This window comes from Leopardus geoffroyi, chromosome D1 (assembly GCF_018350155.1).
Source record: "Leopardus geoffroyi isolate Oge1 chromosome D1, O.geoffroyi_Oge1_pat1.0, whole genome shotgun sequence".
In the NCBI taxonomy this organism is placed as follows: Eukaryota; Metazoa; Chordata; class Mammalia; order Carnivora; family Felidae; genus Leopardus; species Leopardus geoffroyi.
Genome location: NC_059329.1, coordinates 74,782,873 through 74,807,185, shown reverse-complemented (window position 1 = coordinate 74,807,185; position 24,313 = coordinate 74,782,873). Strand labels below are relative to the sequence as shown.

General features: G+C 54.3%; 2 protein-coding genes and 1 long non-coding RNA gene across 3 annotated transcripts; 1 reads left to right on the top strand and 2 right to left on the bottom strand.

Moving 5' to 3' along the window:
* The first annotated feature begins 235 nt into the window (after positions 1 to 235).
* Positions 236 to 18,062, top strand: IGSF22 (immunoglobulin superfamily member 22). The gene is made up of 22 exons (XM_045484731.1): positions 236 to 460; positions 2,520 to 2,651; positions 2,879 to 3,015; positions 4,175 to 4,274; positions 4,356 to 4,395; positions 4,599 to 4,773; positions 5,430 to 5,543; positions 6,035 to 6,197; positions 6,838 to 7,110; positions 8,040 to 8,324; positions 9,071 to 9,195; positions 9,292 to 9,433; positions 9,598 to 9,894; positions 10,968 to 11,270; positions 12,018 to 12,191; positions 12,402 to 12,530; positions 13,372 to 13,668; positions 14,120 to 14,208; positions 14,389 to 14,581; positions 15,321 to 15,620; positions 16,386 to 16,715; positions 17,973 to 18,062. The coding sequence occupies exons 1-22, from the start codon at positions 352 to 354 to the stop codon at positions 18,038 to 18,040; spliced, it is 3,975 nt and encodes a 1,324-aa protein (XP_045340687.1). The 5' UTR covers positions 236 to 351; the 3' UTR covers positions 18,041 to 18,062.
* LOC123601469 lies at positions 2,768 to 9,718 on the bottom strand. Its single transcript, XR_006714122.1, has 4 exons — positions 9,608 to 9,718; positions 9,051 to 9,209; positions 3,736 to 3,848; positions 2,768 to 3,536 (listed from the first exon to the last, which is right to left on the bottom strand). It is a non-coding gene; the product is annotated as an uncharacterized LOC123601469 (long non-coding RNA).
* Positions 18,063 to 19,428: 1,366 nt separating the features above from the next.
* TMEM86A (transmembrane protein 86A) lies at positions 19,429 to 23,853 on the bottom strand. The gene is made up of 3 exons (XM_045484730.1): positions 23,723 to 23,853; positions 21,322 to 21,586; positions 19,429 to 20,963 (listed from the first exon to the last, which is right to left on the bottom strand). Exons 1-3 carry the CDS (start codon positions 23,741 to 23,743, stop codon positions 20,527 to 20,529), a joined length of 723 nt encoding a protein of 240 aa, XP_045340686.1. The 5' UTR covers positions 23,744 to 23,853; the 3' UTR covers positions 19,429 to 20,526.
* Positions 23,854 to 24,313: the final 460 nt, after the last annotated feature.

Below are 24,313 nucleotides of genomic sequence, written 5' to 3'. Positions count from 1 at the left end.
CTCCCCCTGGGTAAATCTCAGCCCTACATTCTCTCCCCTTGAGAACTTGGAATGGTTTGCGATTACTTGGTGGGTGACAGGCCCACTGGTCCTTGTAACCAGCCTGGGAAGGTGAGATACAATGGGAAGAAAAGACAGGCCGGAGAGAAGCTTGCTTCTCCTCATTCTCTCCTGTGCACAGTCGTCTCCCCTTGTGTTCACCTGCCCCGTGTCTTCCCCCCGCCACACACACACACACACACACACACACACACACAGAAGAGCAACTCTGGATCTCCCTCCTAGGCCCTTCCTTCATGGCCTCATCCTCTCCCTGGTCCTCCCAGGTGAGTGCCCACGCCTGCTGTCACCATGACGACCATTCACCACGAGCAGATGCTGCAGGAGCACGTGTCCATGGAGTTCTCCAGCTCCACCACCCACGTGCAGACCTTCTCCCAGACAACCAGGATCGTGGGAGGCAAGTAGAGTGGATGGGAGGGGAAATCGGGAAAGGGCAGCCTTTCTTTCTCCACATCCAGCCTCTGGGCGGTGACGGGGCGAGGGGCAGGGGTGGGCGCTCAGCCGTTATGAGTTCTGGGCCCCTCAGGAGCCCCATATACAAAGGACAACCCTCTCCTAACCTGTGCTTCTAATCTGTACTTTGATAAGGCTTCAGCCAGTGGGAGGCTTACCCATAGATCCGATCTCCAGGAAAACAGCTTAGGAAAGTCCGTCACATGCATGTGTGTGAGTGATTGATGAACTTAATTGCTTGAGGAGATCAGAGCCCGAAGCAAATGGATGTATCTCCGATGGCAGAATTTCAGACATGGAGGAAGCTAGGGAAGTAGCTACCTTATCTAGATGTGAGTAATGCTGACCCTGCTCCACTTCAGAAATAGGAGATTTGGAGCTGCCAGTGGAGAGGATGAAGACATAAACAAGTGACCTAAGCTTCCAGGCTCTCAACCCTTGGGGACCGGACTTGGGGGAAAACAGATCCAAGGGAAAGCTGAGAAATGGTCTCAGAGCAGAACAGATTGTTTCAGTCATGTCTCTAGTGAAAAGAGATTAAAAGATGGCCAGAGGCCAAAGTATCCAATATCCCCTCCCAGTCACTGCCCCCTCCCTCAAAGTCCTGGAGGGACAGAGTCCCTCAAAGCCCTCGTGCACAGAGGTCAGGGCCAGATGAACACTCTATCCCAACCCCTCCTGGTCAGTGAGGCCAGGCAAGTGGAACAGCTGGGGCTCAAGACCAGAAGTTGCAAACTTACGTGATGATAGCAGTGATTCTCAACCCCGGCTGCATATTCGATTGGCTTAGTGTAGCGGGGAGCAAGGAAGGGGAATGAAAAAAAATAGTGATACATAAGTCTCACCCAGCTGCTAAATCAGGTGTATGGGTATGTGTGTATGTGTGTGTGTGTGTGTGTTTCAAGCTCTCCAGAGATTCTAGCATGTAGCCAGAGTTTAAAACCACTGGCCAGCAGGGTCCAGGCACGGAATATAAATGCAGAAAAAAAGACCGAAGTGAACTGCAGAGGACATCCCCCACCTCAAGGGGCAGCCGCTATTCACTGCCCCCTGATCGTTGCCATATGGGGGGTATGAGCTCCATGTTGAGAATCCAGAAATGTGAATTTTTATGTGAAATCTCTCATTTTTTAGATGTAGGGCTACTTTTTGTTTGACCATTGTAGATATTAAACATCTGCAGGTTATGGGCAGCCTGCACACTGCTTGTTTGACCCTTCTGATGGCTACTTAAAAGTGTGTCGGAACACGTTTTTCTCATCTCAGTCCTTCAGGCTAGTGGGGATAATAAAAGCACCTACTTCGCTGGAGTATTGTGAGGATTAAATAACATAACCTCCGAACTGTGTTTAGCACGGTTCCTGACAAAAGGAACGCGCTCGGTGAATCAGAGAAATTGTTTTTAACTGTCAGCTCACTAGCCACCAAGACGGTCTGTAGTTTATACTGAAAAAACTTTTCATTTTCCAAACATAAAATTACATTACTGCATTGAATATGCTCTCTCAGATAAGGAGATTCCCACCCATAGCCCCTCTAGGCTGGCAACGTTTCCTGTCCCTCGCTCAAGAATCACTGCTCCTCCCATGGCAAGGAATACTAAACCACAGAAGGGTTAGGGGAAGGCAGACAGCCGAATTCAACTAAGCCACCGGGCCCCTCTTAAGGCTGCTGGGGGACTAGGATTTCCAGGAGAGAAGCCCAAGAGGCCAAGAAACCCCCATCAAAATAAATCTCCTTTTTAAAAAAGAAAAAGGTTGGGAAAAAAGAAAAAGAAAAGAAAACAATTGGGACCCGGTAACGTGGCCCGATAAACGTGATTGACCAGAGGCCTGGAAGAGGAGGGCGCTCCCCCTGGTGGCTGAAACGTGCCATAACACAACGACCGACTGACTAAAGGTCCTCCTTTTCTGGCCAAAGTCCCCGCGCGGCCCTAAAATGCTCCACCGTCCCCTCAAGAAAAGGCCAATCCTCCCATTCTGACCTCTCGCCTGTCGCCACAGAGGAAGTCGTGACAAGGAAGTCCTCGAGCACTGTAGAGTTCTTCAGCTTGGTGACTCGGAGTACTGACATCCCTGCAGGCGAGAGCGTCCCCGAGTTCGTGGAGAAGCCTCACCCCGTCACCGCGCCCGAGGGTGTGTCGCTCCCCGTGTGTCCCCAAGCCCCTGGCTGCTTTCTGTTCTTCTCCCGGTGCCCCAATCAGCACCACGACCCCACTGTCCCCCAGTAATGCAAACACTGGCTGCCCCAGGCCCAGGGGTGCTCCCCTGCCAGGGTGGACATGAGACCCCTGGGAGGAGGCAGGGTCCGAAGGTCCGACCTGGAGGCTAAGAGGTGAACTTGTGTCCCGTGCCCACTGCAGGGGATAAAGCTGTGTTCCGAGCCCGGGTGCAGGGGAACCCCAAACCCAACATCTCCTGGAAGAGAGAGAGCGGCATCCCCATCAAGGAGTCGGCCAAAATGTTCTACGACAGCATCAACAAGGAGCACGTGCTGAAGGTGCGGGGACCCGAGCCAGAGAGCCAGTTACGGACGAGGCCAGAGGCAGGGACCCCAGGGCATGCTGCCGGCCCCATCACGGACAAGAGAGCCACAACTGAACGAACCAAGAAGGGCCATGGGGAAAGAAGCTGTCGTTGCCCTAGAGGAGGGGCAGGATAAGAGAGGCCTAATCAGGAGTTGGGGTGTTGCTAAAGTGGGCAGGAGACCAAAATTAGGGGTGAGGCGAAGCAGAACTAGGGCAAAGCCAAGGAGGGGCAGGAGACCCATCTCTTCCAGAAGGTGAGAGAGCCAAAAGGGAAGGGAGGCCAAGGCTATGGGCGTGGCTAGAAGGGGGCGTAGCCGTAGTGGGTGGAGCCAGGTTAAATCGGCAGGCCAGGCACCAAGGGAGGAACTAATCCTAGCGAAGGGGGGTGAAGGTCAGGGTTCCTGGGCTCTTCAGGGAACACTTCTAGAAGACTCTGGCCAAGGGCTGATCATCCTTAGATCTAACCAGCTTCTGCAACCTCTGGTTCCAGACCCTTGAGGAAAAGGAGAGATGGGTCATGGGGAAACGTGTCCCAATTGGTCCCATGAGGACATACCATTGTGAAGGGCCAAAAGCCTCCCCTCTCCCCACCATACAGAACGTTCCTTCTCCCAGTGGCCCCATTACTGGACCCTTAGCCCCACATAGTACACACAGGCTGCCCCAAGGTCCCCCTACTGGCCACCCCTTACACAAATTCATTCATTCCGAGACCCCACTGGACTGTGAGTGCCATGTTGCAGATACCAACATTCACCGGTTTCCTCAGCCTAATTCACCGGTTTCCTCAGGTTCAGTCCGGCACCTGTACAAAGGAGTAAATATGTGTTAAAAGAAGGAACACTCAGCCTAGTGGCAGAAACTGCACACAGTTACAACTCAGAGGAAATCCCTGTCGTCTAGCTCACAGCCAAGAGGGAGAATCCTGTGAAGAATCAGGCTACAAACACACACACTCACACTGATGGCTCCCTGGAACCTCCACATCATAGGGGCTGCTCAGTCCTCCACACATATACCCACACTCAGTCCCACTCCCCCTCCCCCCCAAAACGCCCTCCTTTCCCTCCTCACAGAAAGTCTCCCTGGGGTCCTCCTCACTCCCCCACTAATGGCTTGACTCTGATCCAGCTGGAGCCACTGACCTCCGATGACTCTGACAACTACAAGTGCATTGCAAGCAATGACCATGCAGATGCCATCTACACTGTGTCCTTGCTGGTGACAGAAGGTGAGCCAGCTCCCTCTTCCTGGTCTTTCTTTGTAGGGATCAGACTCCTCTGTCTGACCCTGTCCCCTTTTCTGTCTTCAGGTCATGAAAAAATGGATTTCAAAAAGATGCTGAAGAAGAGGTGAGGCTGGGAGGCTCCTCTCCCCAGGGTACTGTCCCTCCACCCTCCAGGCCAGAACTTCTCAAAGGCCTTTGGGGCCCTGAGTTAATGGCCCAGGCTCCAAGAACCCATGAATTAGGGAAGGGAATCTCAAGGTTAGGAGAGCCTCCCTCTGACTTCAGAGGGAGGTGCTGAGCCCATGCTTGGTACCCACCCCCTCCCAGGGGACTCCCTGCTCCCAAGAAGAAGCAGAAGAAGGGGATAGGTGAGAAAGAGATGCTGGAGATTTTGTCCAAGGTACCCAAGAAGGACTTTGAGAAGGTCTGCATGGAGTATGGTTTCACTGATTTCCGGGGGCTGCTCAAGAAGCTCAAAGAGATGAAGAAAGTGGAGGTGGAGGTCAGTGACCATAGAGGGGCAGGGGTCTGCAGGCAGGGGTCTGGGTCTCTCCGAAAGTGCTGGTGCCTGTGTGTCTCCCAGTGGCAAGGTCTCTCCACCCTGTCCACACATGCTCAAAGGCAAGAGCAAGAAAGGATCTCTACTTCTCTCCCCACTACCCCCAAATGTGCTTGCATAGACTTTGGAGTAGGATAGACCTGGGCTCAAGTCCCAGTTCTACTGCCTTATTAACTGTGTGAACTGCCCCTCAGTCTCTCATTTGCAAAATGAAATTTCCACTTTCCTCTTTCATATGTTTTTGTGTTGTCATCATGCATTCACTCAACCGACTCACAATTATTGAGCATCTACGCTGGAATTAGAGGACTTATGTAATGGGCCCAGGTCCATGGTGACTATTCCATGAATGGAGTTCCTTTCTCATGGTCCATGGTGACTATTCCATGAATGTAGTTCCTTTCTCGTGGTCCATCATATCTGTCTGCCCCTAAATCTTGCAGGCAGGCAGTGGCAGGAGGTTGGGGGAGGCACAGCTGTCCAATCAGCCTAGTCATTTCTCCCCAAACCTTTAAGGAGCTCCTCCAGAATTGGGTTAACAGACTGGGCAGGCCCCAGATGTCCCTGACACCCGCCATTTTATTATCACAATCTCACAGACCATCCGGATTCTGAAGCCCCTGGAAGACATAGAGACCAAGATTGACACCACTGTGGTCTTTGACTGCATCATGGAGCTGAAGGACCCCAATGTCAAGATGATATGGATGAAGGTGGGGAGGGGACACCTAGGCAGGGCCTGCCCTGGCAATATCATTTCCTCTCTGCACCTCCTCCCTTCACAGACACTCTCATTATCCGTCAACCAGGTCCCTCTTCTATTCCAGCAAGAGGCTGATGCCTCCTGGGATGATTGAAACTGACTGGGAGCTGGGCTCTATTCTTAGCTGTTTCATCACTTTGCTGTTTGATTTGAGATACTTACTTTCCTTTCTCCATGCCTCAGTCTACCCATCTGAAAAGGATGAGTTAGGTAGTCCTGAAGATAACATTAAGAGTTCAGGTCTCAAGGGAGGCAGGGACCCAGGGTCCCGCTTAGCTAGATGATGTGGCTAAAGAGATCTCGGGGGCCTCTGGTGTGTCTGAGGATCTTAGAGAGGCAGACGTCGTACCCTCCAGCTCAGGCTGGCCTTGGGGAATGGGGACCTCTGGAAGCCTCCTCCTAAACCCCTCCCTCAGCTTTTCTACCCATTTCATGAGACAGGGTAATGAGCCACTGAGGATCCAGTACTCCCTAGGCAAGTATGATGTGAAGCAGATAGGCACCAAGTACATGCTGATTATTACCAATGTGAACATGAACGACGCAGGAACCTACAGCCTGTCCGTGGGTGACAAGAAGATGAGAGCAGAGCTCACAGTGCTGGGTATGAATGTGGGCATGAGGGGGAACAAGGAGGATGCAGTCAGATCAGGGGAGGAATTGCCAGGGATGTGGGAGAGAGGACGGCGGGGCCATGCAGGAGAGGACTGCATGGGGATGGACATTAACGGAGGAGGGAAACATGGGGCACAAGGGAGAGAATGAGACAGTAAGTGCCATGAGGCAGTGTAGCATCATGGTTAAGTACACAGTCTCCAGAGTTAGACTGCTGGGGTTCAGATCCCAGCTCTGTCACTTAGAAGCTTGTGATTTGGGACAAGTTATTTCACTTCTGTTTGCCTCAGTTTCCCCATATGTAAAATGAGAAATCATAGTAAAATCTATCTATATGGGAATTAGATGCATCCTATGTACACACTGGCTGGAAGAGTGCCTGGCACATATCTGAAACTACATAAGTGCCTTTTAAAATTGCTGTGTTAACGTTACTGGGGAGGAGACCATATGACCATCATGGGAGGGGACTCCAGGATTCACAAGCAGACCAAAAGGAAGGATGCTTTCCCCAATTGTGGGCTACAGAAGGCCAGTGACCCCTGAGTCTTCATGTCCCCTCCATCACCCCACCCCTCAGGAGGGACCAGGGCTGCAGCCCAACGACTGCCCCTCCTACTCTTCCACAGATGAGCCGCTGAAGTTCTTGGGAGAGATGACACCAATGAAGGTGACAGAGCGCCAGACAGCTGTTTTTGAGATCCGCCTTTCCAAGAAAGTGCCCAACTTTGTGTGGAAGTTCAATGGGAAGGAGCTGAAGAGGGACGAAAAGTATGAAATCACAGTGTCTGAGGATGGTCTGACCCACACACTTAAGATTAAGGATGCCAGACTCAGCGATGCCGGCGAGTTCTCTGCTGAGGCGGGGGACCTGGTACAGAAAGCCCAGCTCACTATTGACCGTGAGTGGTTGGGCCAGAGCTTGAGGGGTGGGCCTCATGCCACAGCCACCTCCATGCGGGCAGTCATCCATCTATCCACCCATCCATCCATCTCTCCTTGCAAAGCCCTGTGATGGGTTCTAGAAAGACAGAGGGTTCTCTCCTCCACTAACTCCTTGTGTAGTGGGGGAGGCACCAAATGGACTTGGAACATAAGTTCTTAAGCAGGGAGTCAAGACCGGGGTCTTCTTACCAGCTGGGAGATCATGGGTCAGGAAATTATTAGCCTTTCCGGCTCTAACCTTATATGTTATAGCACATCACTGTTAACCACTTGCATTCCTACATTAGAATTCGTTTGGAGAGTTACCCGTGAGGCATGTCACACGTGGGAACCGCACTTGACTCTTGTAACGTGGAATCATCTTGGCTGTGATGGTGGGAGACACAGAGGCTGTGGGCACCCAAAGAAGGAGCACCACTTAGTGATGTCAGAAAGGATGTGATGAGGTGATGGCCAAGTCTTGCCAAGAACCAAAAGGAGTTCATATTTCAGCAAGTGGGGATGAAGACAGGAAATTCTCAGCAGAGGGAACAGCAGGTGTATAAAGGCCCAGACACCAGAAAGACAATGCAATTAAGGCTGGAGTTCCAAAGGGCCACTAGAGATATTGACTGCAGTGCTGTGAAGGGGTAAACTGTTATCCCATTTTACATATGAAGAAACTGAGACTCAGAGAGTGAATGCGTTGCATACAGTCAGCTAGCAAGTAAGGGGCAGAGCTGGGACTCTCTCTGCCGGTTACCTCTGTGGGTCACGTGTTGCACACAAACACATTGAATGCCACAAGTCCCTGTGTTTCTGGGACCAAAAAGAGGAGTAGGGCAGCATGTAGCTGCAGAAAGGGATGTAGGGGGTTGGATGCAGATCCCAGTCTATCTGTCCACAGGCATCCCCATCAAGTTTGTGAGAACCCTGAAGAACGTACGTGTGAAAGAGAGGAGCCGTGCATGCCTTGAGTGTGAGCTGACCACCAAGGATGTGACGCTGTACTGGAAGAAGGATGGGCGGCTGCTGGAGCGCAGCACCAAGTACAGCATGAGCCATGAGGGCAAGCGAGCAGAGCTGGTCATTGAGGACGCACAGCTCAGTGACAGTGGCGAGTACACTGTGGTGGCCATGCAGGACGGAGACCCCACTGAATACTACAGTACTGCTGTGGTCACCGTGGAGGGTACGTGCTCACCCTATCAGCTCCCACTGACCAATCCCCCCAGGCCTGGCGGTTCCCTGCCATGGACACTGATCAGCCCCCTACTGACTCCAGCCTCCTCAAATCATGGTCAGTTTCTACTTCCCAGTCTAATCACCCCCATCTACCAAATTCTGACCCTCTCTGACCTCCCAGGTCCTGAACATCTTTACCTCCTAGACCCTGGTCATACCCCATCTCTGGAACCCTATCCAAAATCCCTTGACTTTATCCATCCTTCACTTCCAGACTCTGACCATCCCCAGCAGCCCTGATCATCCGATCCTCCTTGACCTTGACCAGCCCCTGCTCACTAATCCTGATTGGTCCCCACTGACCCTGACCACCCTCAACTCCTAAAAATCCTGGACATCCCACAGTCTAGCATAACCCCAACTAACCATCCCAACTCCTCTACCCATCTACACTCCCACCATCTATTCTCCTTCTTCAACTGAGCACCCCAAGTCCCCAGTGACCATCTTCCGATGAGCAGGCCCCCATTAACCATTTCCCAATGCTAATTGGACTTTTCCCCAACCTCCCACCTACTTGTTCCAGTTCCCTCCCTGACCATTCTCCTATCGCCCATTGGCCATTTCCAAATCTCCTGCTCATCATAAATTATTTTGACAGACATGGCACCCCAGCCCCTTCCCATGGCCATCACCACCAGCCATTTTCACGTGAGTTCCTTTCACCCAGCACCTGCTCCCTTTCTCCCCCAGAGCGTCTGGCCACGGTGAAGAGCGGGATGTCTGACGTGCATGCGGCCACCGGGAGCCCAGCTGAACTGTGCGTGGTGCTGAACGACGAGAAGGTGGAGGGCGTGTGGCTGAAGGATGGCAAGGAGGTCCGAGGCAAGGGCTAGAGAAGGGGGCCAAGGAGGAAGGGGTGGACTGGCCATACATTCGCACTCATGGCCGCCCCTTGCCCCTCGCCCCCCCAGATCACGGACTTGCCCGGCGTGCAGATCGTGAAGCAGGGTGCAGTGCACAAGCTCATCTTCCCCAATATGGGCCCGGAGCACGAGGGCAAGTACACCTTCCGGGCCAAGGGCGCAGAGAGCGAGGCCTCCGTATTCATTGCAGGTAAGGTCGCTGCCCTCTGTAGGCAAGACTCAACCCCTCCGGGCCAGCCCACGTGCTTAGGGCTCCTCCCCCACCCCCATGGGATCCTCCTCCACCCCTCATCGCCCCACCCCCCACTCCTACCGGGCGAGCCTGCCCTACCGCCCCCCGCCCCCGCCCCGCAGATCCACCTACCATCGACCCGTCGGTGCTGGAGGCGCTGGCCGCGCACCCCGTGACTGTGAAGGTGGGCCACACGGCAAACATCAAGGTGCCCTTCCGGGCGAAGCCGCTGCCCAAAGTGACATGGTACAAGGACGGCATGGAGGTGACAGAAGAGGAACGTGTGTCCATGGAGCGCGGGGAAGACCAGGCGCTGCTCACCATCTCCAACTGCGTGCGTGAGGACAGTGGCCTCGTTCTGCTCAAGCTCAAGAATGACTACGGCACAGCCACAGCCACTCTGCACCTCAGCGTGCTGGGTGAGGGCTGGCCCCCCGCTGGGCTGAGCTGAGGGCATCTGCTGCTCTGCGCTCAGGGCGGGAGGCAGGCTGGGGATGGGAGCTGGAGTTGGGGGTTGAGAATGGGATCCCAGTGCTGGCTTTGCACCAGAAGCCCGCTTTCTAAGTTCCTCACTAGGTGGCCTTGGGCAAGTGGATGAACCTACTGAAGCCTCCATTTCTCATTTGCCATGGGGTGATTTGGGGCTGGTTTTGGTTTTTGTTGTTGTTGTGTCAGGAGTTTTGTTTTTAGTATCTGTTTCAAGTGAATTTAAAGCACATAGCAGGGCGCACAGCACATAGCAGACCTTCCAGTGTTACTGACTTGGAGATGAGGACATGGTTGGAAATAAGGTAGAAATGAAGTGAAAGAGGGGCATTTAGGGATAGAAGTGGGGTTGGTGCGGGAGTTTTGGGGTTGGAAGTGACATGAAGTGAGGGTGGGTGAATGGGGTTGAGGACAAAATGAAGCTGGAAAGATGGAAGGGGGTAGGAATGGGGTTGGGGATGGGTTGGAATACAAGAGATGAGGAGCTGACCTTAGTGAGCTCATGGTCAACATGCAACACACACACACACACACACACACACACACACACCCATGCCATCAAGCTGTGAAGTGAGAAGGTTTGGGTTTTGACTCAATTCAGCAGCATGACTGAACCCCTCTTCTGTGTTCTCAGCGCTGAGGATATAGGGATGGAAGTATTCCAGCTGTTTCTCAACCCAAAAGGGATGAAAACTGGCCAATGTGTAATAACATAAGATAAACTATAATATCACAAAGCACTGGAGTTCTGGAAGCTGCGAGGAGGGAGAGATCTTGTGTGGAAGGGGACAAGCTGAGACAGGGGCTCCCCGGGTCCCCAGTCCACCTATTCCTAGGCAAGTGAGAGTCTCAGGTGGCCAAAGATCAAACCCTTTGGGCAAGTCTTCAAGGAGGCACAGCGAACACAGAGAAGGGCGAGGGAAGTCTATGCCCCAGTTTGGTGGACCTCTGGCAAGTGGGATAAAGCCTTCCTGCTCCCTGTTGTGATACTATCTTCTGTCCTCAGACCGTCCGAAACCTCCCCAGGGCCGGGTGGAATTTCTGGAACTCTCGGGTAATTGTGTGCACATGAAGTGGAAGGCCCCCAAAGACAACGGTGGGCGGCCTGTGACCCAGTTCATAGTGGAACGGAGGATGGTCGGCAAGAAGTCCTGGATTAAGATAGGCGAGGTGGACAGCAAACTCACGAAATTTGCCACCAACAAGGTAGAAGAGGGAAAAGCCTACCAGTTTCGTATCCTGGCGGTTAATTCAGAAGGAGTGAGCGACCCTCTGGAAACAGATGAAGTGTTTGCAGGAAATCCCATTGGTCAGTGAGATAGCCCTATGCTCAGTGGGAAACTCAGGGGTCGGGATGGAGGCCTTCCGCCAGTGAGGGAGGCTAGTCTGTGGGGAATTCTGTGGGGTCACCTCTGTGGCTATCCGATGAGACAGATGGAATCCGGAGTACGAGCAGAACATTATCTTGAGTAGGAATTCTCTACTTTTCCCAGTCAGATCACATGCACAACACATGTGTGCATATGTCCAGAACTGCATTCAATTGCAGGGAAATGACTCCACTTGTTTCTCCATTCCAGAAATCACCCCAAATTCAAGTGAGAGTAGTGTTACCTTAGAGATAACCTTGAATCTGTTCTAACTTTTCCCCCAAAGAAGCCCCTTGACAACATGGGTATTTGAATTATGAAAGCGAATTAACCTCTGGCGACACCCCTCCCAACTAGTCTCCATGTGTCCATGTGTCAAGACAGTACATTAGGAACTGTGGCTTTGGGGATGACAAGGGTCGAAAGAACCAAGTTGGCGATTCTCAATCTGGTCTCCACAGTATCACCTGATGTCTTTAAAAACATGCTCATGCCTGGCTTCCACCCCCCAGGCCAATTACATTAAACTCTCTGGAGGTAAAACCCAGACATGAGTTAAGAATCATTGGTTTAAGGTGTTTTGTTTTGTTTTGTTTTGTTTTTTTAAGGAGGGAGCCAGAGATCAACATGGGGTGGGAAATGTCTACATGCTCCCCCTCCTAACCTCTGCCCTCTGTCTCCCACAGAGCCCCCTGGTCTTGCCTCCCAGCCTCAAGTGACCGATGTGACCAAAGACAGCATGACCATCACATGGAATGCCCCTACCCAGGATGGGGGAGCCCCAGTGCTCGGCTACATTGTGGAGCGGAGGAAGAAAGGCAGTAGCCTCTGGGTGCCGGTCAACAAGGAGCCCATCCAAGGTGAGGTCCTAGGGAGAGAGGCTCAGGAGGACCAAGAGAGGCTTTGCTGGGTGGACCTGTGTACTTCTGCTGCCCTGAACATACTCTGTTCCCCAACTCCTTTGAGGATTTTCATAGCATCCCGCCACCCCCTAATCCATGCCCTCCCACACTATGGTCTCCCATCTCGTGGACCCCCTGGCCTCAGGACCCCTCAAACTCCCATTTCAGATACCAAGTGCACTGTGGATGGTCTCCTGGAAGACACAGAATATGAATTCCGAGTTATAGCTGTGAATAAGGCAGGCCCTGGACAGCCCAGTATGGCATCCAACTCAGTGGTAGCCAAGGACCCTGTCAGTGAGTATGGGGTGCCAAACCCCAGCACGCAGTAGAATTATCTGATGCAAGGTAGACAGCCGACTTCTCCTCTGGGAAAGCCTAACAGGATGACCCCTCCACACAGTCTCCACTCTGTGGGAGCTGCCAGCCTAATAGAGGGACAGGATTCACACATAAGAGAAAACCAACAAATAAAGATTGGGCAGGGTGGGAAAAAAGTTATCAAACTTTGAGCATTTCTGGTTAGGCGAGGTGATAGAGGCAGGTCTGAGGATTGGGTAGGGGGATAGTATAGTGTGGATGGTCGGGAGGGGGCTGAGTTTGGGAGATGAGATGGGGGTACCGCACACGAATGGAGGCGGTGGAGATGGTTGGGCTAAATTAGGGTGGAGTTTAGAACACAAGGAAACTGATGGGGCGCCTGGGTGGCTCCGTCAGTTGAGTGACTGACTCTCGGTTTGAGCTCGGGTCATGATCTCTGAGTTCGAGCCCCGCATGGGGTCCCACGGCTGACAGCGTGGGGCCTGTTTGGGATTCTCTCTCTCTGCCTCCCCCCTGCTCTCGCTGTCTCTGTCTCTCTCAAAATAAATAACCTTAAAAAAAAAATAGAATAGAAGGAAATTGAGGCTGTAGGGTATGTTGAATTTGGAGGGTAGTGACTTCAAGGGTGAAAGTGTTGAGCCAGCGAGAGAATTGAACTTGGAGGTTGTTGAGTGCGCAAGGTTGGCCTTGAAGGTGTGAACTGGGTGTTAGAGGAAGAAGTGCTGACAGCTAGGTTTTAGGGGTACCAGGTGTGGGAATGGGCACGGGGAGGAGTACGGGTGAGTTGGGAGGCTGACTGGATGTCTCTGCCACCCAGAGCCCCCAGGTCTGGTGCAGGGTCTGCGCGTGTCTGATTCCTCCAACTCCAGTATCTCCCTGGCCTGGCGGGAGCCTGCAGAGGGAGACCCACCTTCTGGCTACATCCTTGAGATGCGGGCTGAAGACACTAAGGAGTGGTCCAAGTGCACAAAGATCCCCATCTCAGGCACCTGCTACACAGTGGGAGGCCTCACCGAGAGGCAGAAATACTTCTTCCGAATCCGGGCTGTGAATGAGGCTGGGGTTGGGGAGCCTGTGGAACTGGATGAGGGGGTTCGTGCCATGCCGCCACCAGGTGAGGACGCAGAGAGAGCTGGGGTTTGCGCCTGAACATCCCAGCTCCATACCTTCCTCCCTAGGACCTCATCCCACAGGGGAAAACTGGGTGATGCTATGGGCAAGAAGTCGTCCATACTTGTGCCTGGACAGAGCCAGGCGTGACCCGCCCCCACCAAAAAAACTCCACTCACTGTATGCTAAATAGTATCTACTGTGTGCCAAGAGGGGTGTTGGAAATACAGAAACAACTAAGACACAGGACCTGTCCTAGAGTCTTACATACTAATAGGGGAAGACAGACGAGGGACAAATAAATGCTTCACAGTGTTGGGGCTGCTAACGGTCTGTATGGGCTCTAACAAGAGCATGGAGGAGAGGTTGGGAAAGGCTCTGGATGGGGAGGTTTAAAGCTGAGTCTTCCAGAGAGAGAGAGGTCCATGGCCCCACCTTGGTCTCTTCCCTCTCAGCTGCCCCCAAGTTTGACCTCAGTGCCCGACTGAAGAGTCACATGGTGGTTCGTGCTGGGACAGCCCTCTGCATCCATGCTGCCTTCTCTGTGAGTTGTTCCAGATCCTGGCCCCCAGATGCCCACCAAGATGGCTGCTGTAGCTATCAGAGTCTCTGTCTCGGCCCCTCGCCAGAACCCTGGCACTAGAGCCTGGCAGGAGACTTCTCAACAGTGGGAGCCCCAAATATCACCTGGATGACCCCAGTGCCATCTCCTGTCACCCCACAGGGCTCACCACCACCTAACGTGATCTGGCAGAAAGACGGCATCCCCACCAAGGGCAGGGAAACCATCACCAAGGGCAAAAACCATTCTCAGTTCCTCATCAACAGCACCAAGCGCTCTGATTCAGGGGTGTACCGCATCTTGCTCCAGAATGAGTTTGGAGAGGCATCCTATGACATCCACGTGCGTGTGGCAGGTATGACAGTAGGCAGAGGCCTTGGGGAGGTATCCTTACACACACTCCAAAATGTAACTCCCCACTGCTGCTCGAGTTCCTATCACTGCCAAGCCAGGCCTTAAGGTAGTGAAGTCTTGTCTGGCACCACAAAACAAGACTTTATTGGCCTTTGCCTTAATGGGAAGGTTTCTTTCCGCTTTTTCTCAATGCCCTGAAGCCCTAGAGCCATTGAACTAGGGCCAAATCCTTGTTTCAGTTTCCGCACGCATATCGGATGAGCTTTGAGGCATATGCAGAGGATGGATGGCAGAGAGAGAGCAGAAAATGAGTGGGAATCAGGAGGGATAGATGGAAATGAGTCCATTAATAATTGCAGTGGCCTCATAGTAGTGAGGGCTAGAAGCTTTATAATAAAGCCTTAAACTCCCAAGGGATGAAGGGATAAACTTTTATTGAATAGTTACTATGTGCCAAGCACTTTACTCAGCATTTCTGTGATAGTTATTGTGAGCCCTATTCTGCAAACGAGGAAACCGGTCTCAAAAAAAGATAAGTAACTTGCCCAAGTTCACAGGGCTGGTAAATGGCAGAGCTACGCCTCAGAAATAGTTCTTTCTGACTCCAAAATACCAGCGGCCTGAGACTCAAAGAAGGGACATTCCCCGTCTCATCTTCCATGGGGCTTGGCAGGTGGCCGTGGTGGGGCATAATTCTTCAGGCCCCCAAGGGTGGCTGTTGGACCTTGTGGTTGTTCCAGATTTTCCGCGGCCGCCCACAAACCTACAGCTGTTTGAGGAGGTCCCCAACACGGTGACTCTGACCTGGAACCACAGCCCTGACGTGCAGGAAGATAGTGAGGCCCACTACGTCATCATGAAGCGGGATGCCAGCAGCCCCACCTGGTTCACAGCAGCGGAGCGCGTCTTCAGCAACAAGTACACGGTGACCGGGTTACTCCCTGGCCGGAAGTACTATTTCCGAGTAGTGGCCCGGAATGAAATCGGTGACAGTGACCCACTCGACTCCAAGGATACCTGGCTCATCGTCAAGGACAAGAGTGAGTCAGGAAACTCGGGGGTTTGGGTTATATCCTTGATGGCAGGGATGACATAGGGATTGCCAGCGGTACCCAAGGTTTGAGGTAAAATCTGAGAACCGCTGAGGCGGAAAAGGCTAACGTCAGGGATGCTGGGAAGAGAAGTAGTGATCCAGAAGCCTAGAGGAGGAACTACCTTGTACGTACTCTGAGGGGGTGGAGGTGGGGGGCGCCCTTGGGGGTGGGGATGACAGTGGAGGTGGGGGTGCCCTTGGGGACGGGGATGACAGGGGCGGGCCGGCTGTTTAGAGCTGAGACGTGGTCCCCTGAGCCAATGGGTCACGGGGATGAGGGCTGGGGATGATGTCCAGGAACCCTGGAGGGAAGGGGCTAGGGGTGGAGATAGCGTCAGGAAACTGGAAATGAAGAGCTAAATGGAGACTAGCAGAGACCACGGAGGCTGACCTGATGCTGGAAAAGCTCAGATGGGAGTTAACAGCTCGGTCAGGAAGCTGGCAGCTGGAAAGAAGTTAGGACCCCTGGGTCTGGAAAAGCGTGAAATCCCACGCACTGGGTTTTGATAGTGGAGCCCTGGAATGACAAGGGAGTGGGAGGGTGGCCGAATGGAACCTCGGGTGCCGGCGTAAGGTAGGGGCCCCAAAGTTGAGAGCGCGTGGGAATGTAGCCCAGGCCTGGGGGGCTCCAGGGAGCCTTCGAGCTCTCAGCGGGCGGGCATCGGCCGGGGTCCCAGGCGCGCTCACAGCCCACCGCGTCCCGCCCGCGCAGTCGAGGACCTGAGCGCCAAGCTGAAGCCGTATGAGCAGAAGGACTGGCGCCACGCACCGCGCTTCCTGATCCCGCTCAAGCCGCACACGGTGCTGCGCGGCCAGGACTGCACCATGACATGCGCCTTCCTTGGGAACCCGCGACCCACGGTGACCCTCTACAAGGGCGACGTCAACATCACGGCCAACTCCAAGTTCTGGTACAACTCCACCAGCGGGGTGTGCACGATCGTCATCCCCACCTGCACGCTCAAGGACAGCGGGGAGTACAGCGTGCTGGTGGAGAACGAGCTGGGCAAGGACCGCAGCAGCTGCGCGCTCACGGTCTACGGTGAGGGCACCCGCAGAGCCCGCCTGGGGGCGGGGAGGCGGCCCTGCGTCCCATCTGGGCCAGAGGCACAGGATGGCCGTCTCGGGGTGCATTTTTTCATTTACTCTGCCAACAGGTGGTGTAAACATTTCACCAACTGGCCGTACTCGGTGCGTCTCCCCCATCCTCCCGATGTCATTTGTTACATGTCTGGAGCCTCCAGGCTTGGGAGTTTGCAATCCCTCGGTAGACTGTAGTTTGCAACCCTTAGTGGGCCTAGACTTGCCTTTGAAAAAGATACTGGTGATCGGGCCTAACCCAGACTGGCCAGGCACAATCTCCGTGGCCGGGTTCTGGAAGGAATTTTTATGTTTACGAGATTTTACAAGTGATTCTGATGTGCGACCAAGATTGAAAGCTCCTGGTGTAGGATAAGGACAGGTGGGAAGCACCAATGGGAGGACGGAACGGAACCTAGTGGAGACCCTTCCTCTGCACAGGTGTGCCACACCTCTACCCAACGTGTGTACGTGCAGGGGAAGTGTTTTCTCTTCCTACACACTCTTTTCACAACCACACAGCTAGTAGCAGGACCTCTCCCAATGCAGAGCTGACCTGCCCTGCTCCCTTTCACTTAAACTCCCTGACTCTCCCATGATCTTCTGGAGGAAACCCCAAGCAGCAAGGCTCCCCACACTGTCTCCCCTGTCCCCCACATCTACTTTTCCAGCCTCATCCTCTGCCGCTCCCTGAACCCTCCGCGGCAGTCCTCTGGTGTCCTGCTGTAAGTCCCGTTCCTCGGGGAAAGACCACGTCCTGTCGCTCTGTCTCTCAAGTACTCAGCTAGGTATCTGGCCCTGAGATGATGCCTCCAGGGCAGCTGCTGAACTGTGTGACAGAACTGGGCCAGGGAAGGCACTGTGGGAGACATCCAGCTTTCATTCCACAGCTAGAGAAATCCCTGACAGCTTAATTCTGGTTGTAAGCACGTGGGCCCACGGCCCTGGCTCCGCCACCGTCCAGCCACGTGACCTTGGCAAACCACTCTGAGCCTGTTTTCTCATCTACTTCTTGGGGGCTGTCTTGAGGCTTAAATGAGATAGTGCACAGAAGTGACTGGCACAATGCCTGGCAAATATTGAGTTCTGAATAACTGGCAGCTCTTGGCCCCACACGCTCAGCTGACCTTGGGAGACGGGGGCCTTAACTGCAAGTCCAGCAATTTGGAGTTTCCCTTCCCCCTAGCAACACTGACAAATACTTGCTTTGCTCTTTCAGACAAGGATGACAAGTCAATTCTAGCGTCAGTCACCGAGAGTCTGCAGAAGTCCAAGCACCTTATGTGATCTCCGGCCCAGCCCAGGCATCAGGAGGATGTTGTTCTAGGTGGTTTCTGAGCCTATCCTGTGTGTGTCCCCAGTGACGGCGGCCCAGTTCGCTCCCTGGTGCTTGTCAGTGAAGTCATGGGACAATAAACTGACTAAGCTCACCCCTGCCTGTTCCTGAGGTTGGCATGGAGCAGGGACCAAGGATATGGGCTTGGGAGTGGATGGGGATACAGAGGACACGCACCCCCAGAGCTTAGTCCAAACCCACCCGCATTGGGGGTGACCAGCCGCTTTTTGGCTGGGCCTTGGCTTGCCTTCCCCTCCTCTGCAGCGACATCACACCCTCCCCTCCCCTCAGGGCAGGGGAGGACGCATCTTATAGGCTTCGTTCTTCTCCCTGTCCTCCCCCCTTCACCCCCCCCCCCAGCACTTCTTCACCAGGTAGATCTGCCCTCAAGAGTTCTGGGGTTTGAAGGGATCAGGGCCTTGCTTCTTTAGTGTCTAGAGTTCCTGGTATTTGGGAATTAATGCTTCTCAAAGCTAGAAACGATTGGTCATCCAGCTCACTAGGTCTCATACTTAGGTTTTACTGCAGAATCTTCCCCATTAAAAAAAAAATTGTAAGAAACTACTGGACTCCAAACAAGGATGGGGGGGGGGGGTGGGGGGTTGTCTCTGGGCCACTCTCTTCTACTTATCCTTTTCCTGTCTCCCACCAGGTATCTCTGTAAAAATCCTAGTCTGAAAATCACTAATTCACCCACCACCCACACGGGGCTGAGCCTCCTCTATCCTGTCCCCACGACTCTACAACCCTTTTACTAATGGCATATTCACCACCACCCAAGGCTTTCCTCTCTGCTTCTGGGTCAGAGCACTGCCCATTAAGATGCAAATGCCCCTGGAACAGGGTGACACATTATTTTGCCAGAGCTTCCCATCTAAAGTACAAATCAGCTAATCTAATCTTACTCCTCCCCACTGTTTAATGGAGCCCAGAGTTCAAGGAGAGAGGAAACACTTGAAGGGAATCTGGATCATTTTGGAACAGGCAGTAGGTCCGGGAGGAGGCGGGCAGCACTAGAGGGCACTGGGTCACTAAGAGTCAGCAAAGGTGCTAGGTGTCCGTGCACAGGGGAATGCATCAAAGACAAAATCGGATGGTGGCAAATACTGCCCATCCCCCACCCTCCTGAATTATATCCACACCCATACACGTGACCAGGGAAGGGAGACCCACTCCAACAGGCACCATGTCACCAGAGCCAGGGAGCCAGCCTGGCGCCAAGATGCCCTGGCCAGCACTGTGACCCAGGCTGTTAAGGACATCCAGGGCCCCTGGCACCATGCCCCCACCCCTTTCTCTCCAGGACAGGCACACGCCACACAAGCAGACAAGCAGAGCAGCCAGTGGCCCTTGGTTTTTATTTTTTTCACATGAACAGCAAAGGATGGCGTTGTCCCATCCTTGCTCCTTTTGCATTGAATGTGCCTTAGGTCTTATGACCCTAGAATGTCATTGGAGCCCTCTCCTCTTGCTCCCAGTGCAGAAGGGGCAGAGAAGAAAGCACTGATAGTGGTGGGATGGGGTCCCAGCTCTCTAAGCCAGGCTCAGCACCCCCTCAGCAACTCCCTGAGGCCCTCTCCCTATAAGACTTAGACAGCAGGACAGAGACAGATGGCACAGAAAGACCCAGACAGTCTGGGAGACAGACCACACACACACACACACACACACACACACACACAGAAATTCACACGCACAGACACACATACAGGCTGGCCCCTTCCTTTGGTATAGTTCACCCTAACCCTGGGGATAGGGTCTAAAGGTGGCGGTGGTGGTGGTGGGCCTGAGCTCTGGACTGGCCTCTGAGAGAGATAGGACCAACTTGAATCATTGATAGCCCAAGCTCCTAGGCCAGTGAAGTCCCCAGTCTTCCCCACCTGGGCAGACACCCCTTCACCTTCCCACCCACCACTTAGAAACGGAGATAGTTCAAGTAACAAGGATAGATGAGGGAAAGGAAGATTCCATTCTCATCCAGTCTTCTCACCTAGGGGCCTGTGAAACGGGTTTCAAGCCCTGGGTTTGGGTCATCTCAGGTCAGATTTCTCCCCTCTTCACTCGACTCTTGTGCAGATCAGAAAGAATGGGAGTGGGGTGAGTCAGACTCTTCCATCTAGAAGCGGGGGGAGGTCAAGACGCTGAGCACCATTGCCCTCTGGAGGGGCTTTGACGGCCCCTATGGGGTTAGAGGTGGGGAGATGTCTAATTCTGGCTCCAGCAAGGAGAATTAGGCTGGCTCTTTTTAACTGTAAGCATTGTTCTGGAACACCAACTTTGCTAGAGAGATCCTTTTCCTGCTTACCCCCCTTCAAACGTGTACATTTCCCCAGTGGTATCTACTCTCCAGGTCAGTCCTACAGCCATCCTGACTCAGTTCTTGCAGGTTCTGGACCCCTCCCCCAGGAGGAGAGAGGGGTAACCACACCCTGGCTTCTCAATTGGCCTTGCTCAGTCTGTAGTCTTCCACTGGCTCCCGGCTCTCAACAGCTGACAAGGCGATGAGCATCTGGGCAGCATAGTAGGTGGACATGATGAGTGCCCGAGAGTAGGGCACAGGGAAGCAGAACTTGTTGAGGGCGATGGTCAGGTCTGAGATGATAAAGAGCAGTGCACCACTGCCTGCTGCCAGCTCAGTCCAGCGCCAGGCTGCCCCAACCAGCCGTAGTCCTGCCATAGCCCGCCAGCCCATGAAACTGATAAGGGCCACATAGACCCCCACCAGGTAGGTGAAGGCACCTGAGAGGCCTGGGTAGAGAAGAGCATAGCACAGGCCCGACAGCACTGCCATCACCAGACCTGTCCGAAGAGCCAGTGGCCGCATGCCAAAGGCCGAGGCGTAGAGCATGTGGGTCACAGCAAACATCAGCAGACCTGGGAGTGAGAGGGGATGAGGGGATGCTGAGGGCAGGCTCGGATGAGTAATGAGAGACATGGGGTGGGGGGGGGAGGGGAGTGCTTGGGATAACCCAGGAACTTTGGGGAGTATCAGGGGTGGGAAGAAATCCACAAAGGTAAAGATACCACCCCCTCCCCTGAGGAACTCCAGAGCCGATCACCAGATCCTCTGTAAGGCAATCCTCCAATAAGGGTCCCACGGTCTTTGGCCTCACAACCCCTCAGATGCCCCATATTCTTGTTCAAAAGCTCCCTCTCCCAAATCCTTGGCCACCTAAGACCCTCTAGCGCCCAGCCCCAGGATTCCTCCCAAACAGCTACTGTGGCAACTGACCGTGCACAAAGTAGCCCTGGTCTTGCCAGATGAGGAAGGCATCACCTAGAGCGGAGAAGACGAGCCCCACAAAGATGCGGGTGGCACTGGGGTGGGTCAGCAGGAATCCTAGGCCATGGGCCAGAAGGAAGAGCCAGAGGCAGAAGATGGGCAGGCACTTGATGAGGGCGCTGACCCACGATGGGCTGGACGAGGGCAGCCAGAGCACAAAATACACGCAGGTGGCCTTGAAGAAGGGCACCAGCTTGGGTCCCTCACTCTTCACCTGGAGGACATAGGACAAGGGCAGCACTCAGCACTTACGAGCTCAGAAGATCACAGAGGTGTTCAGAGCCAGCACCCTCAGCCCAGACGTATACCCCAGAGCCAGGCCCACCTTCCAAGTAGGGAGGGTTGACACGCAGAAATTCAGTCTGGCCTGTCCCAACTAGCCAGCAGAGTGTGAACATGCCCATCATCACCCTGAGGCTTAACTGATTAGGAAGGGGAGGGGCTCCGCTTTCCTGCTGCCCACATCCACTCTTGGCCCTAGGGCAGGACCAGAATGGTCACTCACTGAGCAGAAAACAGGTCTTGGGACAAAGTCCCCTCCCGCAGGCCAATGCTTCTCCTTTCCTGGCCCCTCCCTGTCCCTCCAAAACCCCTTTAACCCGTCTCGGCCACCATCAGCCACCAGCTGTCTAGAATGGAGTGAAGTCAGCAGGAAACCACAGAGACGCCACAACTAGCCGCCTTGTGATCTTCTGCAGTGGGGCCAGGGCACAGGCTTAGGGCCCTGGCAACACCGGGTGAGTGCCAGCAATGTGTGAGGGTGGGCACCTCAGCCCCCACAGGCTCTTTCCTTGGCCAGTCTGCTCCTCAGCCTCCACTCCAGCTGCCCCTAAAGGTACCAGCCTAAAGGTGCCAAGAAGGGCAAGGAGAGGAGATACGGATGCTGGCTAGAGAAGGATTTCAGGGATTGGGGAGTTGCAGGGGGTTGTCTGTCGGTCAGTCTCATTTCTCTGAGAACAAGAGCAACTCAAGAGCTCATCAGAAAGAGGCAGGAAGCGGGGGAGGAGTTCTCTTTCCAGCTTTTGCGCTGGAGCCAGCAGACTGGCTGGGAGGAGATGTGGAACTGAGAGGGGGGAAGTAACAGCAGCTGACTTGGCCTCAGACGGATCAGGGGGGAGGGCCACTAAAGAAAGGTGTGTCTAAGGCCACTGCAGGTACTCTCCAAGCTAGGGAGGGGGGCTACTGCAGATATCCTCAATCTGTGACACGCTGAAGCTCCTTTGCTTGGGCTTCTGGTACAGGGTCTCTGTGGATGGTTTAGAACGGTTGAGGTTCCCTGTATACCCACATTCTGCCCAAAATGATTGTGCCTCTGGCTGGGTGAGCTGTCCAGCACAAGGCTCTGGGAGCACACTGACTTCCAGACTGCCAGTTACCTGACGGCTGATCGGACTGTGATAAAGGAGGTTGGGAAGAGGCAGAAGGGTAGGTCCAAGGTCCAAGCCTGCCTTTGCTCTGACGGGAGTGAGAGCAGGGAGAAAAGATGACTAAGTCCCTTCCTATGGAGATCTCCCCCCATCCAGGCTCTCGTCAGGGCAGGGGCATGGGCGGAGGAGGAGACTGGAGGAGATGGACAGCCACACAGTCCCCAGTTCTCCCCATCAACCACCAGCTTGCCCTTGGAAGCATCAAGGTCTGCTCCACACCCGTCCCCCAGCCCCATGTGTCCTATGAGGAGAAACAGGCAGTAGTAGCTGGCGAGACTTTGACAATCATAGAGAATCCAACACTAGAAGAGGAAGGGTGGGGAAAAGAGACAAACGTTCGAGTTGAGAAAGTCTGAATGGGAAACCATGTCAAGAGAGAATGACCCCTCTTCCTCCAGCACATTACCAATGCTGCTTGGACTCAGGGACATCCCCTCCCCCGCCCCAGACTTGTTTATGAGATAAGGAACCGAGGGAACAGATTTGGGCCAGGATTCCCAGGAGGGCCCAGTCACCCTCCTGCCCTCCCCGCCCTCTCCCACGCCCTCTCCCACGCCTCCCTGTGGTCTGCCCACGCAGAACCGCCGGCCAGCTGCTGTCCTCTACCTCTCCCCGGCAACCAGCCCGCCGACCCGCGTCAGACACACAGACATCAACAAAGTCACGCTTCCGAGTCACATGCCCACTGTTTTCCTCCCTCCGGCGGGCGGCCGGGCAGGGGCTGCGTGGAGGAGGGGCGCCGCGGGTCCGGGGAGCGGTGGGGGTGGGGGGTGGGGGGCCTTGACAGCGCCCACCTCCCTCCCGGGGACGCCGACCGCCGCGAGATCCCTGCCCCTTCCACGGCCCCCGGCGGCCTGGCCTGCCGCAGCCCAGTCCCCAGGCCGGTGGGCGCCGGACACTGGCTCGCTCGCTCGCGCACTCACCACAGTGACTGGGGACACCATGGCGGCGGCGGCGGCGGCAGCGGCTGGCACTCCGCTCCGGGCTGCAGCGGCCAGGACGCGCCCGCGGCCAGGTGAGTAGGCGAAGACGTAACAAAGCCCGGGGTGACGGACAATACCTCCCGCTCGCCGGGCGCTGGGGTTTCTGTCTGCGATCCCCACGACGTCATAGCACCCACGGCCAATGAGCGGCCTGGAGTCGGGGGGCGGGGCGCTAGAGACCCCGCCCCTCTGGGAACCTGGGCCAGGGCATCCCAGAACGTGACCGTGACCCCCCCAGGCCCTGGACGAGGACCGAGCTTGACTGAGAAACAAACACATTCCTGTAGTGTACATGCGGCCACACACATCTTCTAACCCTGGGGATACAAGGCGATTCCCTCCCGTCTTTAAACATGCAGCACACACGGACATAGTTACGATTAGACCCACAACCTTCACTGCGTACCCACACACGTCTACAGGACACACAATGGGCAGGGTACACACAATCTTCAAGCTGAAAAGAGACACTCAAATAGGTACACAGCAGCCCATAGACTCGTAGTCCTAACGTATATACAAACATGTACA

Excerpts from the sequence above, each read along its gene's own strand:
- TMEM86A (XM_045484730.1), bottom strand. The coding sequence starts at position 23,743 with ATGGTGTCCCCAGTCACTGTG. Across the intron at positions 21,587-23,722 it reads TGGTGTCCCCAGTCACTGTG|GTGAAGAGTGAGGGACCCAA; the intron begins GTGAGTGCGCGA and ends TATGTCCTCCAG. Across the intron at positions 20,964-21,321 it reads CCAGGGCTACTTTGTGCACG|GTCTGCTGATGTTTGCTGTG; the intron begins GTCAGTTGCCAC and ends TCTCACTCCCAG.
- IGSF22 (XM_045484731.1), top strand. The coding sequence starts at position 352 with ATGACGACCATTCACCACGAGCAGATGCTGCAGGAGCACGTGTCCATG. Across the intron at positions 9,196-9,291 it reads GGCTGAAGGATGGCAAGGAG|ATCACGGACTTGCCCGGCGT; the intron begins GTCCGAGGCAAG and ends TCGCCCCCCCAG. Across the intron at positions 14,582-15,320 it reads CATCCACGTGCGTGTGGCAG|ATTTTCCGCGGCCGCCCACA; the intron begins GTATGACAGTAG and ends TGGTTGTTCCAG.